Genomic DNA, 18,385 nt, shown 5'->3' with positions numbered 1-18,385 from the left:
TGGAGCGGGCAGCGGCGATGTTCGACTGCTGGGGAGCCGCGCTCGGCGCCGCCGTCTCCGTCCCCGTCCTCCTCCTGGTGGCAGCGCCCTACATCAGGTGCGTCTCACCGAGCGCCTCCGCCCCGCGGCGGCTAGGTCTGCCCCTGCGCCTCTGAGGGGAGCGCGGGTGAAAGGGGTCCCGGTTCTCTCCCCCGCGCTGGGGTAGGGCGCCGTTCACGCAGCCCCAGCTCCAGCGCCTCGCTAACGTTAAGGTGCCGGTGGCGGGCAGAGGGGCGCTCCCGGGGCTCGGCTCAGCCCCGGCGGGGTCTGTCCCGGGCCGCGGAGCCGGTGGGGGGTTTGGAGGGCGAGCGAGAACCTGACCCTGTGGCCCGGTCACGACACGGTCGTGATCAACCGCCTCCAGGTAACGGTGCCTGTGACAGCCTCGGGGCGAACCCGGGGTGTTGGGGTGCCCGACCCTGGGTCCCCGAAGGAGGGAAGCAGCCCCGGGACCTCGTCCTCCTCACCTCTCTCCTGCAGAAGGTATGTCGCTGGTGGACGGTGCAAGTCGACAGTCAGGCTGGAGGGGAAGGTGGCCATAATCACAGGAGCCAACACAGGCATCGGGAAGGAGACGGCCAGGGACCTCGCCCGAAGAGGCAAGTGGCCAGCCATCAGCAGCGGGCATCCCCCCGCGGCTGACGTGCATCAGCGGTCCCTTTTGGGGACCTAAGGGGCAGTACGTGATGCTTACATCTGAGTTGGATTCCACAGTCATTTCAGACGAGCCCAGGTGTAACCACTGAGGTGCAAGTCCCCAGCTCCTCAGCTGGTTTCCTCCTTTGAACTCCAAAAAGGTGCCCTGTGACATGAGAATGCTCTGCACTGCTGCCGTCTTGAGGGGCCGGGAGAAGTTCCTGGTAGCACTGGGTTCTTCATCTATGAAGCTGGGAAATGCCATAGGTCCGCTGCTGTGGGCTTTAGTTATTCACGTTTCAAGCTAATTTGGTTTAAATGCTTTTTGGGTAACTGGTAAGGAGATTAAACTACCTGTTCACAATCCGTTTAGAAATAACTGTGGCTGGAATCCAAGTATCTTCATGTAGTCCTGGCTTGAAGATTCCGTTACAGGGGCATTCGTAAGCCTATCATACCAGTGTAGAGGTACACACTCCTGGCCTGGGAGAACATGGACAGAGGCACTTGAGTTGTGCACTGTCTGGTCTGAAAATAGCTTTGGGCTGGGTCGGAGCTAACAACATAGTAGGAAAGGCTTTGTCCCTCCCAGCTACTCCCCTGACTTGATGCCGGTTCCCTAAAGAAACAGTATGTTGTTTGCAAGTCCTGTGCATATTCAGCCTATTTGGTATAGCCCTGATCATCCAGAATGCTCCCAGAGATCTCAGCTTCTGTTCCTGCTTTTGCCCCTCCGTGCAGGTGCGAGGGTGATTGTCGCTTGCAGAGACATAAAGAAGGCAGAAGCTGCAGCCAGTGAAATCCGAGCTGAGACGGGGAACCAGCAAGTCATTGTGAAAAAACTGGACTTGGCTGATACGAAGTCCATCCGGGAGTTTGCTGAGAAATTTCTAGCAGGTACAGTCTCTAGATCCTTCTTTTCAGTGAGAATATTTTACCAAGGACAGCTGGCTGCTCTTCTAACAAATGCCAGATCCCTGCCCTGCATATCTCTGTACCACACTGGGCACTGTGGTTCAAAGCAGGGCCTTTTCAGAGGCCCAGGAGCTAGTTTGTGGGAGGAGACTTATTTAATTGAGGTGATGTGGCTGCAACTCAAGACAGGTGTGGGATTTTTTTGGCAGGCTTGTGCCACCTTCTTGTCTGTCTTTGGTCTCCGTTTAAGGATGTCTGTTGCTTCTTGCAGAGGAGAAGGAGCTCCATATTCTCATTAATAATGCTGGGGTAATGTTATGCCCGTACTCCAAGACTGCTGATGGCTTCGAGATGCACCTGGGAGTCAATCATCTTGGTAAGGCCAGAGAAGTTGTGCTTGCTTTCAATATTTGTGGCAAAATGCCAGAGGAAAATCCTGCTTTCAGACTTTTTCTTCCTCATCCTTCCTTCTTCTGGAGACGTGTATTTGCTTATTATAGACCCAGTTTAAGTATATGTACATGTTACTTGGGACATTTGAAATATATGACAGCTGCAGCTTTTTGGAGCTGAGGAGCAGAGCTTAATAGCTCAAAAAACTTTAACTGTTGATGCAAGGGGGTGTTCTTTTCCCTGGACTTGAAACATGGGCAGTAGTAAGATATAACATGTAAGTGGTATGTTGAAAGTACTTTAAAATTCCAGCAGGGGAATAATGCTCCAGGGAAGGATGACATTTCCTCTCACCCCTAGGGCATTTTCTCTTGACCTTCCTGTTGCTGGAGTGCCTGAAGCAGTCTGCCCCCGCCCGCATAGTGAACGTGTCCTCGCTGGCTCATCACGGGGGACGAATCCGCTTCCATGACCTCCATGGTGAGAAGAGCTACAACCGTGGCCTCGCCTACTGTCACAGCAAATTGGCCAACGTGCTCTTCACTCGGGAGCTGGCGCGGCGGCTGCAAGGCAAGTCCCAGGGGAGAGCAGAGTGGTTTTCTGCTTGGCTTTTGAGCACCATGGGCGGGATGAGGAGGGTGGGTCGAAGAAAAGTCTGGAAATTTGCTATGTAGAAATGAAATAGTTTGAGGCAAGGGTCACCGACAGCAATTTGATGCAGGAAGAAAATATTTCTTGACTGTGGAACCAGGAGACTTAAAGCACTAATTGTCTTTACAGCAACAGGGCAGAGGAGTTTGGTAGCCTGGCACAGTTTAATGGATTTCATTTTTCTTTGGCGCTTGTGAAAAAACTAGCTGTATCCACTGGTACGTGGAGGGAAGCTGAAAAAACAGGAGTTAAACTACAGTTGCGGTCTGCAATGGAAAAGCTGAGGGATACTCAGCTGCCTGTGTTTACTGTCTATAAAAACGAAGGACTAGACAGTACCTCTTAAATCCTAACATCTGTCACAGCCATGCCATGCAGTCCTTTTCATAAACTTAAGTAGTCGTGTCTTCTCTAGGAAATAAGAATTACAGTAAATCAAAAGAACCTGGTGTTCTCAAAAGCCTGATGGAAACTGCTGCTGTTTTAGCACCCAGTCCCTCTAGCACATTGTTTTGCAGAAAGCAGACTGCAGTGTTTGGAAGGGAGTGGGGGATGCTCCAGCAAGTGGTAACTATTGTGAGTTTCACTTAATCTTCCTGTGTCCATGCCTAGACTTCTCCTTTCAGTTGTAAAATATCTGCGGGTAGAATTGAGGAATATATTACCCTTTCTTTTAAAGACTGATTGATGCATGCAGAGTTGTCCTGGACTGCTTTCTTTTGTCATAGGCACTAAAGTCACAGCAAATGCTCTCCATCCTGGTTCTGTCCATTCTGAGCTGGTCCGGCACTCGTTTGTAATGACGTGGCTGTGGAAGATATTCTCATTCTTCTTGAAGACACCTCAGGAAGGAGCTCAGACCAGCATCTACTGTGCCGTAGCAGAAGAACTAGACTCTGTGACAGGACAGTATTTCAGGTGGGTGCAAGCAGATGGAGAATCACTGGCGGAGGGAGGCAGACTATGGAGGGAAGGCAGCCTTGTTGGCTGAGGAAAATGAGACTTACTGTCATTCTTCATTAAGAAGGGACTGGGTAAGAGGCTGGCTGATAGACTGAGGCTGACAAATACTAGAGCGTTACCCCTCCAGGTCTGTTGCAGTGGATATTGTGTTAGAAGAAATCCCTGATCTGTGCAACATTCCACACAATAGCAGGTCATTTGGTGCTAGGAACATCGCTGTACTCAAAGAGCAGGAAGGGCTGTCACATGCTCAGCGCTCTAATCCTGATCTGCCTAGGACTTGGGCAAATCACTTTTCAGCAGAGCTGTTTAGTTAATGAGGTCACTTGAGTCAATCCTGGGAAGACCAACTTGGTTTTCTTTGTAGTTTTACCCCACTGGAGCAGAAGGGGCCTGTGCACCCAGGGAGCTGGGAGGGCTGATGGTGCTGCAGTGCGAGGAGAGGAGATTTTTGGGACTGGCATGTGAGAAAATGGCTTGATTCTCCAGTGTGACAGACCCACCAGCTGGGAGGCACTCATTGTCCTAGAAACTGTCTTGTAGCTCCCACTACAAACCCTGTTGTTTCTTGACTTCTTTGACTTACTGCAGGACCCTGCCTAGTCATGCCTTTTCCCCTCACCAAAACGATAGCCCAGAGCAGTTCCAAGTAATCATCATCCTAGATTTGAAGCCTGCCATTTGAACAGCTTTGTTCAGATGTGTCTGTCAGCTTTCCACTGGGTGTAGAGCAGTGTAATGATGCTGGTTTTGGGGAACAAGCAAGAAAAGGAGTCTTTTTTTTTTTTTTTTTTAAATTCAACTCAGCTTTGCAGAGCTTTCCTGTTGTGATACGTGACTGGATTAGTCTCTGTAATGACTTTGTCAGATCTTCACTTGGGAGTTTGTACCATCTTAATCAGACTTGAATATATAAATAGATGTCTTAATCTTCCCTGGATGACTGTCTGTCCCAGGATATAAATGGAGCATTTACAGGCAGAAAACTTTGGTGGATTTTAAACTCATAAAAAAAAAGGAGTTTTGGACTTGGTGAGAAATTAATAGCTTCAACAGTAATTCAGAGTTTACACTGGACTAGCCTAAAATCCAGGCAACAGACCATAAACCACAAGTATTAGACATTAAGAAAAGAATGTGCATGCCACAGCAAGGCAGGTGGAGTCCACCGGAGCCATTTGAGGAACTTGAAGCTCTAAAAACATTAGGCTGGACAGAAAGCTTACAAGAGGCAATTTCCTCTATTCTCCTAACCCCCCCCGTGTTACTGAGCATGTAGCATTATAGCTGAGGACACATGATCCCTGTTGCAGACAGAGTGCTGGCTGACTGCAGGAGCTGAGAAGAAAGGAGCCACAGTTGAGAGGATAATGGAAAAGGGGCTAACCAGACATGCTTATTACAGTGTTATTATTCTGGGGCAGTTTTGCTTTTCATGCAGTGGCAATAGAGTAGGATGAATAGTTCATAATGAAGGGCTGTTTGAGTGGCTTTTTTGTGGTGTTTTCTAGAAAAGGTGCTCCTGAAGAAGCTTGGTTAGCATTTACACACCTTTTTAGTGGGTTAAGACAACGTACACTGAAGAGTATACAGTAGAGCATATATAGGTATATAGGTTTCTTTAAGAGTTGAGACAACAGATAGTGCTAGACTTGCCGGTTCTTGGTTCCATGGGGGTCACTCTTCCCTAGCCAGTTGGAAAGAAAGCTTTCTCAAGGTGTCTTAGCACCAACCCTTGCTCAGTTGCTGGATCACCTCCCACCCTCAATTGGTCTTGAAGTTAAGCTAATAGAAAGCAACTCCCTTACCCGAACAGACATTTCAGTGTGCTAATGCAGGTGGAGATCTTTGACTTAAAAAAATAAATACAAAAATGTTCCCCTTACAGTGACTGCAAGCCAGCATATGTATCTCCATGGGGTCGGGATGATGAGACAGCAAAGAAGCTCTGGAGTGTGAGCTGCGAGCTCCTCGGCATCCAGTGGGACTGAGCGGCGCAGACTTCAAGCGTGTAGCTGGCTGAGCCCAGCGATGCTTCTCCTGGGAAGAGCACAGCTGAGAGACCTCAAGACTAGAGCACCGATGCTTCAGCTGCCCTCATGATGGCTCTGTGAACACAATCTAATATGAATTTCTGGAATACTACATCTAAAGATTGAGATTAGTGAGCAACCAGTGCCCCTTCCTAGCTGGAGAATTAGAGCGCCGATGCAGGGAGTAACCTCCACTTGGTATCTCACACAACAGCCAGAGACTACTGTTCTCTGGCTTTAGAATAGAAATGGAGGTTGTGGTCTTAGGTTTAGATTATGAAGTAACAAAGAATTACCTTTATTTAATTAATTTTTTTCCCTAACAGTAATAGTAATGAGGTAGGACTCTAAACTTATGATTTGTGAGGTTATTTTCAGTTCCTACTATTTGACCTGGCAGAATGAACATACTTTAGGAATTTAGACTGTTCTGGCAATTACATGCAATACAAATGCTCTCAAGCACACGGAAACAGGTGCTGGCCTTTTTGTACCATTAGGTAACATTTTTAAGTCGAATCGGTTATTTTTCACTATATTCTCTGTAAGAAGTTGGACCATGGCCACTGAAGTATCTTGGCCCCAGATGCTCATTGATTGCAGTAAGTTACCTGAGGGTTGGCATTTGAGAACCCAGGTCTCAGGGCAGTTGCCCGGGAGGTTAAAAGCTGCAGAAGTGCTGCAATTGTGCATACGCAAGTTATCTTATTAAGAAAAATTAACATCTCTCCTGTGAAGCACTGAGCAAAGATGGTATAAAAGTTGTCACAATAAACCCCCCAGCTGCACTTTAAATGACTTTAGAACCTAGAAAAGAGAGCAGAATGAGTAAAAAACATCTCAGCTATGTTAAAAAAAAACAGAAATTACTTTAGCTTTAAATGACAGCAGACTACCTACAGCTGAAGCAGAGGTCACAACTGTATTATCAAGATAGTCACATGAGCTACAGGACAGGAAAGTAAGACTTGCACAGAAATCCTTACGTTTGTCTGCCAGCAGTTTCTGGCCTTGCAGCACCGTACAGCCCGTGCTGCTGAAGGCAGCTGGGTCCATCCACGTAGCCTTGGGACTGCTCTGCTCCCTTGGAACTCCTGCACTCCTCGATACAAATTGCTAGAGTGCGATCCATAACCAGAGATGATTTCTGAAAGAATTAAGCAGTTAGAAAACAAGTACCACGGCAATAAAAGTCCAGAAGTTTCTGGACCTGTATATGAGTGTGCCACTGTGACCAACTACCAGTTTTGGGAAACAAATGTTGATTTTATGATTAATTCTTTCTGTCTGGATGCTACCTATGCAGATCAGTCCTGTGCTACCTCTGAGCAATACTAAATAAAGCCATTTTCTTTTTACAACAGCAGACTGTATCTTCCTTTGCAATTGCTGAACCAGTTTACTTGGTGTTGCTGTTATCTGCACCTGCCTTTACAAATGTAGAGAACTCAGCTTGGGTAACATTTTAAAGTCCCTTTGGGTTTCTCCCTGTCACTCTACCTTTCACTGTAGCAGTAGAAAGCTATCCAGCAGGTCAGGCTTGGCCAGCTTTCTCTGTGTGTGACTCTCTGCTTGAGAGCGGCTTTCAGGAGCAATAGAAACTATTCTTTAAAAAAGCAGAAAGTGTCTCTAGGCTGAAACATTTTGCCCTTGTTGGTCAATGCTCTTCTTCTCAAAGAAGTCTAATTGTATATTTAACATAAGATATATAACAACATGTTTCCATAGACACACAAGCTACTCTTTTTGACCTTGGGCAAGTGATTTATACCTCCTAGGTTGATCTGTAAAATGAGGGAACTAAAGCTCATTTAGCTGTCTCAAAGGGAGGCTTGTAAGGGAGAGTTAGATTAACTTGCAAAGCTCTCTAAAGAGGATTACTGGTCTGAGAGTACATGTATGAGGCTGAGCTAGCTACCTAGCTACTGGGAGGACTTTTAAAGATATGATATTTCAATTGGTGTAAATATTGAGGACCCTGTAGCAGAGACAGATTTTTGCATGACACAAGACTCCCCCCACTTCTCATCAAGCATAGCCAAAAGCCAAATACAGATCTAGAAAGAGATCCCCAGCTACGCTGAGGTAAAACACAAACAGAAGGTATGTTACCAGTCATAATACTTTATTCTTTTTTTCATTGTAAACAAACCTTGGTCGTTAATCAAGAAGTTCTTTTTAACTGGCAGTACTCAATCCCTTTTTGATGATCAAAAATTCAAAGCCCCTTGATAATTGCACTATTCGAGACACAAGGCAGTTAGTCAGGATCAAAATTCCAGTTCTGCTGGTAAGAGAGAGATCCCTATGATTCCAGGTTAGGAACATCAAATTACAACAAACACTATATAAAGTGCATCAGGTACAGTGCAAAGAGGTCAGGAAAAAAGGCAGGTACAGAACTGACTGGTCTGCACGCGAACTCCGCTCTCTGTGCTCCACACAGCTGAAGGAACTCTACCAGAAAAGTAGGTATTACAGCAATGCAGATCTGGATACCCACAAACAGTAAAACCTCCTCCCCATAATTAGAGATTTGGAAATGACTGAAGACATGGATAGTGTCACGTTTTAGGATTAGCCTAACGGCTGTAATCTGATGGAAAGCTAGGTCAGTCTGGCAAAGAAAACAAAAGCAGCTTTCATTAGTACTGCTTACTAATGAGATAATGCAAATCTGTGGTCAGGAGATTCTGAATGCTAAATGTGGTCATTTCTGACTGCTTAGCTCAGAGGCATTTCTAGCCCTGCTCTTGTGAGCGGGGCACCTCCAGGAGAGGCGTTTGTGTCAGTGGAGCACTGCTCATGGAACATTAAAGGAGAGGGACCAGCTCCTTCCCAGTGCCATGGAAGTCTGTTCTGTCACTACAGTGAGCTTGGGGATAGTGCAAAACTCTTACTTGACAGTCTCAATTATTTTATGTACTAGGACTATTTACAGTTATGTTACGCTTCAGAAAAATGTTGTTTCTTTTGAAGTAAACAACTAAATTTTTTAACAAAAAAGGTGAATTAGTTTTCCTACCTTTTGTGCCGAAATACACGTAAACAGCAAATGCAAACTCTTGTGGCGTGCTGTGTCTGTTTCTTTTTGAAGGTCCTACTACTGTCTGCCTTCTGCTCGTTTCTCATATCCCAGTCACAGCTGCAGAGAAGCGGCTGCTTTTTGCAGCATTCATGAACACAACCATTACACAAAGATTCCTATTTTTTCATAAAACTGAATTAACCTAACACTTCCAGAGGAAAGCCTGTCAATCTAGTCTATACAGTATGTCTGGTTAATAAAAATTTAGTCTGGTGTTCTATTGCACTTGACAGGGACAGACTATTCTGTTAAGAAACAGGTAAATCCCTGTGTAAAGGGATTTACAGGTAACAGGTAAAATTCTTCTGTCTGAAGAATTTTACCACAGCTTGCTCTATCCTTATTTTCTGCTATATCTGATGAAAAACCGTGGAGGTTTACTCTCAACTGTTCAGTGATAAAGCTGCGTTGCAACAATTTATTGGATATTACTGTGGCAAAGAAAGAGGTACGTGATTTTTCAACTATTTTAAAGGATTATTTTCCCTTTGTACTCCCTGTACAGGATATGCCCTTTGTAATTTCATCCATCTAGTAAGGGCTCAAGTGCCGTATGAATGGCACACTTCATACAGTGTGACTGGTAAGTAGAAACCTGCCATGAAGAATTGGTTCCTACCTTTTCAAGTGACCTAAAGAAATTGGGCACATAGTACTAGTGGGGGAAAAAAGCAAAAAAAAAACAAACCAGAAGAGTAACAACAGTTTGTACAGAGGCTTAAAAAAATCTCTGAATTTCAGTCTTTGTAAAAGAAGATCTCTCCAATCTTGAAAAACTTCACAGGAAATCCATAATCACAAAAAGCTTTATACTCTAGGCTATACTGAGTTGATGAGATTTTTCTGTCCCCTCTGTAGAGGTTTTCTGGATTAAAAAAAAACCCACAATAAAGTTCAGTGCCTTCCAAAAATAATCAACCAAAAAAGCCAACAAAAAACCCCCCAAACCAGAAACAGAAGTGCTCTCTTCCATACACCAAAATTCTTGCTTGTTCGGTTTGAAACTGTCCCCCTCCCCCCTGCCCCCCATCAATAAGATAGCCAAAAAAACACCCTGAGGTAGTGACTGTTTGTCAAAATAACAGGACTGGCACTTGTAGTTTAGTTCCCTTCCTTTCACCAGAGGCACATTAGCAGCATCCATTTGCCACCACCATCAGTCAAGAGACTGCCATTTTACCAAGAGATTGCTGAACCGCACGCCTTTAAGCCGTCTTGAAGCCTTCTCCTCCTGTGTGGTGGTGGATATCAATTACTCATTACTTCCTGGTGCCCTGGGGAAGCCGATTTCTCGTTTTGGGCTGGTGCACTGAGAGCCACTGGGTACAGATGGCCTTCACAACGTCATCTCCGCTGTTCTCAGCCAGCTGTCGCACGTGCTGGACGAGCTGCACTGCTCTAGTCTTCTCCTGTCTCACCGAGACTAGATAGGCAGAACGCAACTTGTTGCACATCACGTAGGCCTGGATCTGAAGCAGCAAAGGCAGGCAGAACTTGGTTAGAAAGCTGTAGTAAACTAACAGGGCAAGCTTTAGAAAGGAATCACTGGAATCATCTAGTTCAAGACACCTGTTGTACAAGGCAGTAGCAGCACATTGTGAAGCAGAACATGGCATGGAGCAGATAGCAATGTAAAAGATGAACAGACAGCTGCGTTTTATTAAGTTTGTCTCTTGTGGAAACTCCTTTAGAGTATCACCATGAAATCAACATCAGGAATCCTATCATGTGCATTGCTACCATATCCTGATAGCAAAGTAATTTTCTTCCATTGCTACTTCAACAGCTCACATCTTCCAGGGATAAATCTTATATAAAGGCAGAGTGAAAAGCCCATTTTTCAATCTCTATAAAATACTGCGTTTGTCAGTTGGAGCAGAACAGAGGAGAGTCACAAATGTTAATATTTTATTCCCAGCTATGCCACTCGAGATCTATGGCAATCCACAAACTCCAAGCCACAGCTGCTTCATCTATAAATATGTATCTAGACTTCACATATCTATCTGTGACTCTCCAGTGGCTTGGCAGCCTGGTATGAAAGCTAAGAAAGAAACCAAGCGTTTAGGCCTCGCTTTCTCTAAGAAAAGAGTATACCAGAATTGGAGAAGTTTTAGCATTTAACTCTTGATCACAATGGAAACAGGCTAATTCTGAAACAGTAAGCTGAAACGATCTCGTCTTGGAGGTTTGTTTTTCCTCATCAGTCCTCTCTGCCATTACTGGAAACTTACATGCACTGGATGTGAAAGGTGGGTAACGAAACCAACAAACCCACCAATGAGCCCTTCTGAAATACTTTTCCTCTCACTATAACATCCCTCTCAACTCTGAGAGCTGTCAAGGAACCAACAGAGATAACATCAATCACTACCTTCATGTTGCAGCTCTACAGTCACAAACAACACAGCCTTGAGGAATTCCCTGTGCTTCCTACAATCTAGGAAGCTGCCTTCAAAACTTTGGCCTGAGTAAGGATGAAAGAAAAGATGGCAAAACTGAGCCTGCAGACCAAGACCAGGCTGTTTAGCTCTTGCTAAAGGAGTTCCTCTACTTACCTTGTTTTCATCACTGTCCATATCCTGAATCAGATTATCCAGATCCTGTATCCAAAGAAGAGAAAAGCTGTTCAGATTTGGAGTGACAATGGTTTGCAAACATTTACCCCATCAGGGACAAAAGCTCCTGCATAACAGAAGGGCTGCTGAGATCACAGATGGTTACATCATCCCAACTGCCAGTGCTGCACACGTAGAAAATACAAAGTCAGATTCTTCCCTTTACCAGAGCTTCTGCTGCCTGCCATGTCTATGAGGTATCCCTAGAGAATGCTATGAGCTCATTATATTGTCCCATAGCCCTATCATAAAGGGCATCTCCTTCCTTCACTGGGATGGAAAAGACACTGTGGTAGGCAAAAGGAATCTTAAAATTTTTTCCTATGGAGGCAGGAGGTTTCTGTCTCCACACATCCTCTGCATGGTCCAGGGAAGCCTCATTGAAGGGAAAATCTCCCACCCCAATCAGGAACATTTGGCAGGATCCTGTGAAGGAAAGGTTCCCTCCCCACCATGGGCAATCATTTGGGAGTGCAGGGTAGGAACATGCTACAGCTACCTATTGTTTCCTCTCCCAGCATAAGGCAAACCACACACTCTCACCTTTATACAATGCAGGTAGCACAGAGCCAGAAGATACAAAGGACTGACTAAAAGAGCAGCACAGACACAACAGGATGGTTTCCCTGTATCTGTAGGGTATACACCTATTTTACCTCAAAAGGGACACAATGCAGGATGGAATTACCTCAGCAGGAATGTTCTTGAACTCATTTAGACAGTTTAGGATAATATTATCCCCATCATTTTTAGCTGCAACTCCAGACTCATTGACACACTTGAGGAGCTGCCGGATCTCACCATACTTCTGCTGCTTCACCAGCTGCTTGGCCACTTTGCTGTACACTTCTGTAGCCTCCAGCTGGAAGTCCTAGAGGTAGTTGGAACATTAGAGCAACATGTTACATATTCTCAGCAGATTTTCTTACAGGCAATCTATACAACTGAGACAATCTTTCCTACGAATAAAATATCACACCATGCTCCAAAAAGTCAAAGCTGTTTTGAGGGCCCTTGATTTTCCAGTGACCACTGCTCAGGGCTGGCTCAAAGGTTTTCTGTAATCAGACTGGTAAAACTCAATTTTGCTCAAGAACAAGAGCATGGTTACTGCCTCTTTTTCAGGGGTGGCAAAAATCAGTTTTATTTCTTCTAGCAAAAGATCTTTCCTAGGTCTCTACCTACCTCTCCTTCACTTAGCAAGCACCCACTGTATTCCTCCAGCCACCCCACCAGCAGCCACCCTTCATGAATCTTGAGAAACAGTAAGCAACTGACCATTGCACACCTCCCATACGAAAAGCTACAGACTGATCCTGCCATGAATAAGGCAAGAAAATTAAAACCAGGAAGGAAACAGAAGTGCTGCCAGGCAGCTGTGCTCACTGCTCCATTTTTACTGAGCGGTAGTGACTGCTGTTGCTGCTAAGAAGTGCTATTTTTCTAAGGCTCTCCATCGCACATTTCAGGCATCCTGACCTGAACCCACAGCTACTCTTTCAGTATGCCAAACCTCTGTCCAGAAACGGCCCTGCTATACCCAGTTGCCCAGGTGGCAACTGCAAACCACACTGCTTGAAGCAGTATCTTTTAGCAGCTCCTAATATATGGATGAGAAACACACAGAAAAGTTTGGGGGCTCATGATAAGCACCCATAAGCACCTCAACTTCTACCCAGACATGAGGCAGCAGAGGTTCCCAGAATAAGTTTCCAGTTAATTAGCTTTGCTCCCTGAGCCAGAAGAATAGTACAGAGGTAGCCCTGGCCTTATTTATTCACTGTGTCTTTGCATGGCTATCATAGACTGCAGAAAGCTACTAAGTCAGAGCTCTTTACTCACATCTGTGACTGTGGTTTGCCAGAGTTATGTCACTGAACAAGGTGCACAGCAAAGGAAAAGCTGTACCTAATTTCTCTATAGAACCCAATTAGTTTGAAAGTGTTCCACTGAAGCAGCATCTTCATTTCCTTACCATTTTCTTCCAAATACACAGAAATTTAAGACTTGACCTAGTAACTTTCCTCAAAAGAGATTTTCGTTTTGGTGGATCAAAAGATATTTGTCAACAAAGTCTTTTGCTTAAGCAATTACTGCTTGCAGCCATTTCTTTTGTAATAATAGTGCTTGTTATATCATGCTTTTTCCATACCTGAAGGACTCTAAATGCAATCCCAAATCCCTCCTCAATGTTTTTGCCTTCCAACATGACCTAAAGAAAGAGGTGTAGACAAATTTGAAGATGCACACTCCTTTTTCATAACATACAGTTAAATAATAATGCATTTCCAGATTCTGGCCAGCACAAAAGGCAATACATTACGTCAACAGAAAACAGCACCACCCCAACAAGTAGAACAGGGTTTATTGTCACACGCTGATTCCCACGGGACATTCGGCAAGTTACAGATGCAGCTGAGCTGAAGTTAAGGAGGATTAGAATAATAGCAGTATTTACACCCTATTGTGTTCTGAAGCAAGGCATAGCCAAAAGGAACATTACTCTTTGTATTTGGGATACTCTGCCTCTGAAATTTTGAGCTTTGAGGAGAGAAGCTCCAAGTTCTCATGTGTTCTCTGCTACTTTGAGGAAAAACACGAATTTTTCATAAGCAGTAGGTTGCATACATGCACAAGTAACCTGTCCATGAAAAATACAAGAGGATGCTCCAACCATCAAATGTTTCAACCTGTATATCAAGTTAGCATTGTTTACTAGAATTACAGCTGTATTTGAAATGGCAACAAGTACCTTGGAAGCAACATCCATTTTCATGTTATTGTTTCCAAAGAGTGTGGGCAAGGAGGACCCTGTCAGTTGAGAAGTTCCTGAGCTCTCACATCGATGCAGGAACTTCGTTACTTCCATCTGCAGATCAACTGTATTGATGTGCCTAGACAGAGGAAAAATTCTGACATTATTTTGAAATAGAGATTGTGTCAATTGTCAATTGTGTGAACTTACTAATTTCTTGAACACATTTGAAAATAAGATATACTTCTAAACAATGATTATTTTAGTTACTTTTTGACTTTGTCTTTTGGGTAACTAAGTCTGCAGCAATGAGATGCTTTCCAGATCTGCGCACTTAACGTGCATCACAAGCTGAAGGTGAGCACTTGTTCACATTATTTCAAAGAAGTGAGCCTGAGAATCTGAATCCCAAATAAATATCTGCTCCCTATTTTCCACTCCATCATATCACATACACTCCCCCCCACCTTTAAGTTAGAGTCTAGCCTGAAAAAAAAAAAAAGAAAAAAGTCCCTAAGAAAACCAAGATATAAAAGCCCAAGTACAAGAGAGATCTGGCTAAATTTACACTTCAACTTTTGAATACAGGGATTCAGTTATGTCTGGCACCTATGACTTGTACGTAGTTTTATTTATGAGTTAACCCCAGTAGGAATTTCCCCTTTCCTATAACGTAGCTTCTTGTTTATAGATACCTCGACACATCTGCGGCAGACATTTTCTTCCGAAAAGTGAATGCCATTTTTTTCCTTCCTGAGCTTCTTGAGACCTCCTGCAGATAGACTTTGAGATGGTCCTTGATCTTTAGAAGCCATGTCTGTTTGTCTCCCAGTTCAGTGTAAGACTTTGCTCCATGAGTGAAAAATCTAATGCAGGTCATTGCAGCACGAACATGATCCTAAAAGAAATATAGTGAACACTAAGATGGACACCACCCTCACTAATCGTTATCTGTGCTGAAGTGCTCACACAAAGCAGGCAACGCTCTGTTTTTTTTTAAAAAAAATAGTTAAGCTACTGCAATGTGCCAGATCCACGACAAACGCATAGCAGGTCAGCTTCAGTCAGGTTCAAGCCTTCCTATCTGTTTTTTAGGATTGGAAAATAGCAAAAATATACTGTCCATCATGCAGATATACACCAAAGTAAATAACCAAGAGTCTGACAGTATTCAACATTTCACTGAGAGAGATAGTACTGACCCTCATCTTACCTTCATGAACTGTTGCAGCTCATACAGAATATGGTAGTAGTTCTTTCTCTGCAAGTATTTGCAGGCTGCAATCAAGTAGACTCCCCAGCTCTCCAACCCTGGATCAATGGTTTCCAGCAAGTTCTCCAACATATGCAGTTTTCCACTTTCATAACTCGGAATGAAGATCCCTTCAATGAACACTTCTGATGGGGATTCCTACACAAACATCAGAAAGGTAGCTTGAAGCAGAGTCACTGTGGCTTGTTGATTTTCCTCATATAACATGAAGGAGTATTACGTGACAGAGATGATAAAATTAATAAATAATTAAGTTGGAAGGGATCTCCGGAGGTCATTTGGTTCAAACCCCCACTCAATAATGGCTTCCAAATTACGTCACACTGCTCTGGGCTTGTCCCATCCAGGTCTGAGCATGATGAAGCAGGGTGATTCAACAGCATCTCTGGGGCCCAGCTCCCAAGTCTAAATATCCTCACGGCAAAAACACCCCAACACTTTTCCTTATATCTGGTTGGGTTTTCCCTTGTTCCAAATTGTGTGCCCTATCTCTTACCCTTTTACTGTCCACATGTGAGATAAGTCTGGCTCTGTCTCCCCTGTAATTACCCAATTGGTAGCTGAAAACAGCACATAGATCTCCTTTTGCCTTCTCTTCTTCAGGCTGGAAAAATCTAGTTCTATCACTCCCCTCATATATCATGTCCTTCAGGCCCTTAGCTACTTTGGTGGCCTTCCATTAGACTTACTCCACTTTTACAATGTATTTTCTGTACTAGGGAACTCAAAACTGGGCATAGTAGTTCAGATGACACCTCACAAGCAATGAGCTGAAGGGGATATTCACTTCCCTTGACCTCCTGACTACAGTCTCACAAATGCAGCCTCATGTTAGTTACTATGGAAAGATGTGTTACAATATGGCCTACATGAAATTTTAAAGACATAATATGGAATTTGTTTTGTTTTGTTTTTTTAAATCTCAGACTGTACACATAAAATGTTTCTAAACAACCAACTGCAAAATGTTTCATCAGAAGCCTCGTACCTTACATACCTCACAGCTTTAATGTAACAAAGCTTCCTCTCCATTTTGCATGATCACTAACAGTGCCCTTGTTCAAAACTTCCACATCAAATTGTATGCCTAGAGTATTTTCAAAGTCTGCCACTTAATTAGAGAAATTATTTCACCAACATTGCAAAAATATGCATCTTTTCTTTAATGGCAAATTTAAACTGATATTAAAGTCACATTTGAAAAGCAAATTTAATATGCAGATGAGTACATGAGCTTAGAATGACTGATGATCCAATGAGAAAGCAGAGGTGATAAGACAATTTTCTATTAATAAAGTTCATAAGAAGAGTGAAGATCATGGAATTTGGTGTTTCAAGTTGTACATTCTCAAAAATAATTATTTCAAATAATAGAAAAAAAATCAGTAAATCAAACACAAGCACAGAAACTTAAAAAAGAAAACAAACAAACCCCCACACGCTTAGCAGCTTTCAAGCTGGTGAGATGTAATGGATTCACATCTCCTCCAGCTCCTTCCTAAAAAGCATCCTTAATGAATTGGTGAGAACCTTGCTGGAATAATTTCTAGGTTTAACTGTAATTTAGCACCAACAGAACTGTTTTCTCCAGACATTTTTAAACCGTCCTATCTTATGCAGTTTTTCTAAGGGAGAACTGGAAACCCCTTTTTGGCTTCCCTAGATTTCTCTCCTCTGGGATATGATCCTGTATTCCCTTATATTCCTAATGGTTACAGAACTGCAAAAGTGGGTGTCTGATTCAACCACCACCACCAAGAGACACAGCCACTGTAATAGACAGTAAAGTGTCTAGTGTTACTGGCATGTTGGAATTCACAATTTTCCTCCTTTCTTCTGAACTGTATGACAGTAGTCCCAAATTGTAGAAAAATGACAAAGTTCTGTTGATGCCAGACCTCTACCAAAAAAGCTAAAACGCTTTCTGCTCTCTAGAAACCACTGTTTCAACACAATGGGGAAGAGAGATTAAATACAAGAGGTAAATATCGAAGTTATTTTTTCATGTCACTAAATTCTTGTCGGTCACTGGATAGTTTGTATAACAACATTTAGGACCTCAGAAACTCCCATGCAGAAAAACACCCAGAATGCTGCATGATGCTCATTACCATCTTAGACTGGCCCTGAAGTCCTCTTAGCTACTTTTCAAACTTCAATTTTGGTGATGGCAAATTAAATCACTTACCTTATTTAACAAGTGAAGTAGTGCTTCTCTCATACAGTCATGCCTCATGTAAAAGCTTATTATTGCCAGATTAGTGCCATAACTATGTAAATAGAACAAGCATTCTTGATAGTAGCTGTTGTGTTGAATCTTCCCCTCACACATCAGCTCCAGAGACAGACTTCTCGTTCTCAGTGTTGCTTCGAGTTCCCTCAATGTGGCAAAGTAATCATCATCCTGCCATTAAAAGAGAGAATCAATGATAGATGATGAGTAAGAGGGAAACTTTCTTTTCAGTCAGATCTTGTCACTCATTTCTGTTGTGTTTTTTTTTTTTAAAATAGATCCCTTTAGAGGGGTGAGAATCCAGTAATGCTTTTTATAAACACTAGATTGGAATCCTGCTATCAACAGAGGTGCTGAATGTTGCTGTAGCTTCCATGGCTGTTTCCAGGGACAGGCAGAAGGCTTATTTATTTAAACACAATTCCACTGTCAACAGCTACTTCAATAACATAGTTCAAACAGGCTTTTTTATTCTCCTAAAATGTGTACTACTAAGAGGTCTTTCATCATTATGATTCTGCAGTTGCTTAGTACTAAAAGCGCCTAAGGTACCTCATCAGAACTTCCAGAGCTAATCTCAAACCATGTAATAGTGCTTTTTGACACGGAAAAAAGAGTAGGACAGCATTTGTAAATTCTTATTTTAATTCCTGCAAAGTTATCAGAGTTTCAGTAGAAAAATAACACCATTGCAGCATCACAACATATTGTTGGGATTGAGTTTAGTTCCCTCAGACTGTAGTAATAACACATTAATCAGTACAGCTTCTTTATCTTCCACTAAGTAT

At 43.3% G+C, this 18,385-nt stretch overlaps 2 protein-coding genes across 2 annotated transcripts in view; one reads left to right on the top strand and one right to left on the bottom strand.

The window, feature by feature from the left end:
- Positions 1 to 6: 6 nt before the first annotated feature.
- On the top strand, positions 7 to 6,993 carry RDH12 (retinol dehydrogenase 12 (all-trans/9-cis/11-cis)). The gene is made up of 7 exons (XM_014941919.1): positions 7 to 97; positions 520 to 638; positions 1,417 to 1,572; positions 1,862 to 1,966; positions 2,344 to 2,553; positions 3,363 to 3,552; positions 5,486 to 6,993. The coding sequence occupies exons 1-7, from the start codon at positions 18 to 20 to the stop codon at positions 5,586 to 5,588; spliced, it is 963 nt and encodes a 320-aa protein (XP_014797405.1). The 5' UTR covers positions 7 to 17; the 3' UTR covers positions 5,589 to 6,993.
- Positions 6,994 to 7,738: 745 nt separating this feature from the next.
- Positions 7,739 to 18,385, bottom strand: part of ZFYVE26 (zinc finger, FYVE domain containing 26) — a 48,993-nt gene continuing 38,346 nt past the window's right edge. Inside the window, exons 35-42 of the mRNA XM_014941920.1 lie at positions 17,553 to 17,768; positions 15,305 to 15,502; positions 14,787 to 14,989; positions 14,089 to 14,230; positions 13,489 to 13,548; positions 12,025 to 12,207; positions 11,277 to 11,321; positions 7,739 to 10,187 (exon numbers count right to left, since the gene is read on the bottom strand). Of these exons, the coding sequence (XP_014797406.1) occupies positions 9,978 to 10,187; positions 11,277 to 11,321; positions 12,025 to 12,207; positions 13,489 to 13,548; positions 14,089 to 14,230; positions 14,787 to 14,989; positions 15,305 to 15,502; positions 17,553 to 17,768 (1,257 nt within the window). The 3' untranslated portion in view covers positions 7,739 to 9,977. The remainder of the gene's footprint in view (positions 10,188 to 11,276; positions 11,322 to 12,024; positions 12,208 to 13,488; positions 13,549 to 14,088; positions 14,231 to 14,786; positions 14,990 to 15,304; positions 15,503 to 17,552; positions 17,769 to 18,385) is intronic.

This window comes from Calidris pugnax, unplaced genomic scaffold (genome assembly GCF_001431845.1).
Source record: "Calidris pugnax isolate Ruff unplaced genomic scaffold, ASM143184v1 scaffold56, whole genome shotgun sequence".
Classification (NCBI taxonomy): Eukaryota; Metazoa; Chordata; class Aves; order Charadriiformes; family Scolopacidae; genus Calidris; species Calidris pugnax.
Note: the sequence above shows the minus strand (reverse complement) of the source record. Positions and strands in the feature narration are given on the sequence as shown.

Bases quoted from the DNA above. Each gene is read 5' to 3' on its own strand.
- RDH12 (XM_014941919.1), top strand. From the start codon at position 18: ATGTTCGACTGCTGGGGAGCCGCGCTCGGCGCCGCCGTCTCCGTCCCC. The intron at 639-1,416 runs GCAAGTGGCCAG...CCCTCCGTGCAG, and splicing joins CAGGGACCTCGCCCGAAGAG to GTGCGAGGGTGATTGTCGCT. The intron at 1,967-2,343 runs GTAAGGCCAGAG...TCTCACCCCTAG, and splicing joins CCTGGGAGTCAATCATCTTG to GGCATTTTCTCTTGACCTTC.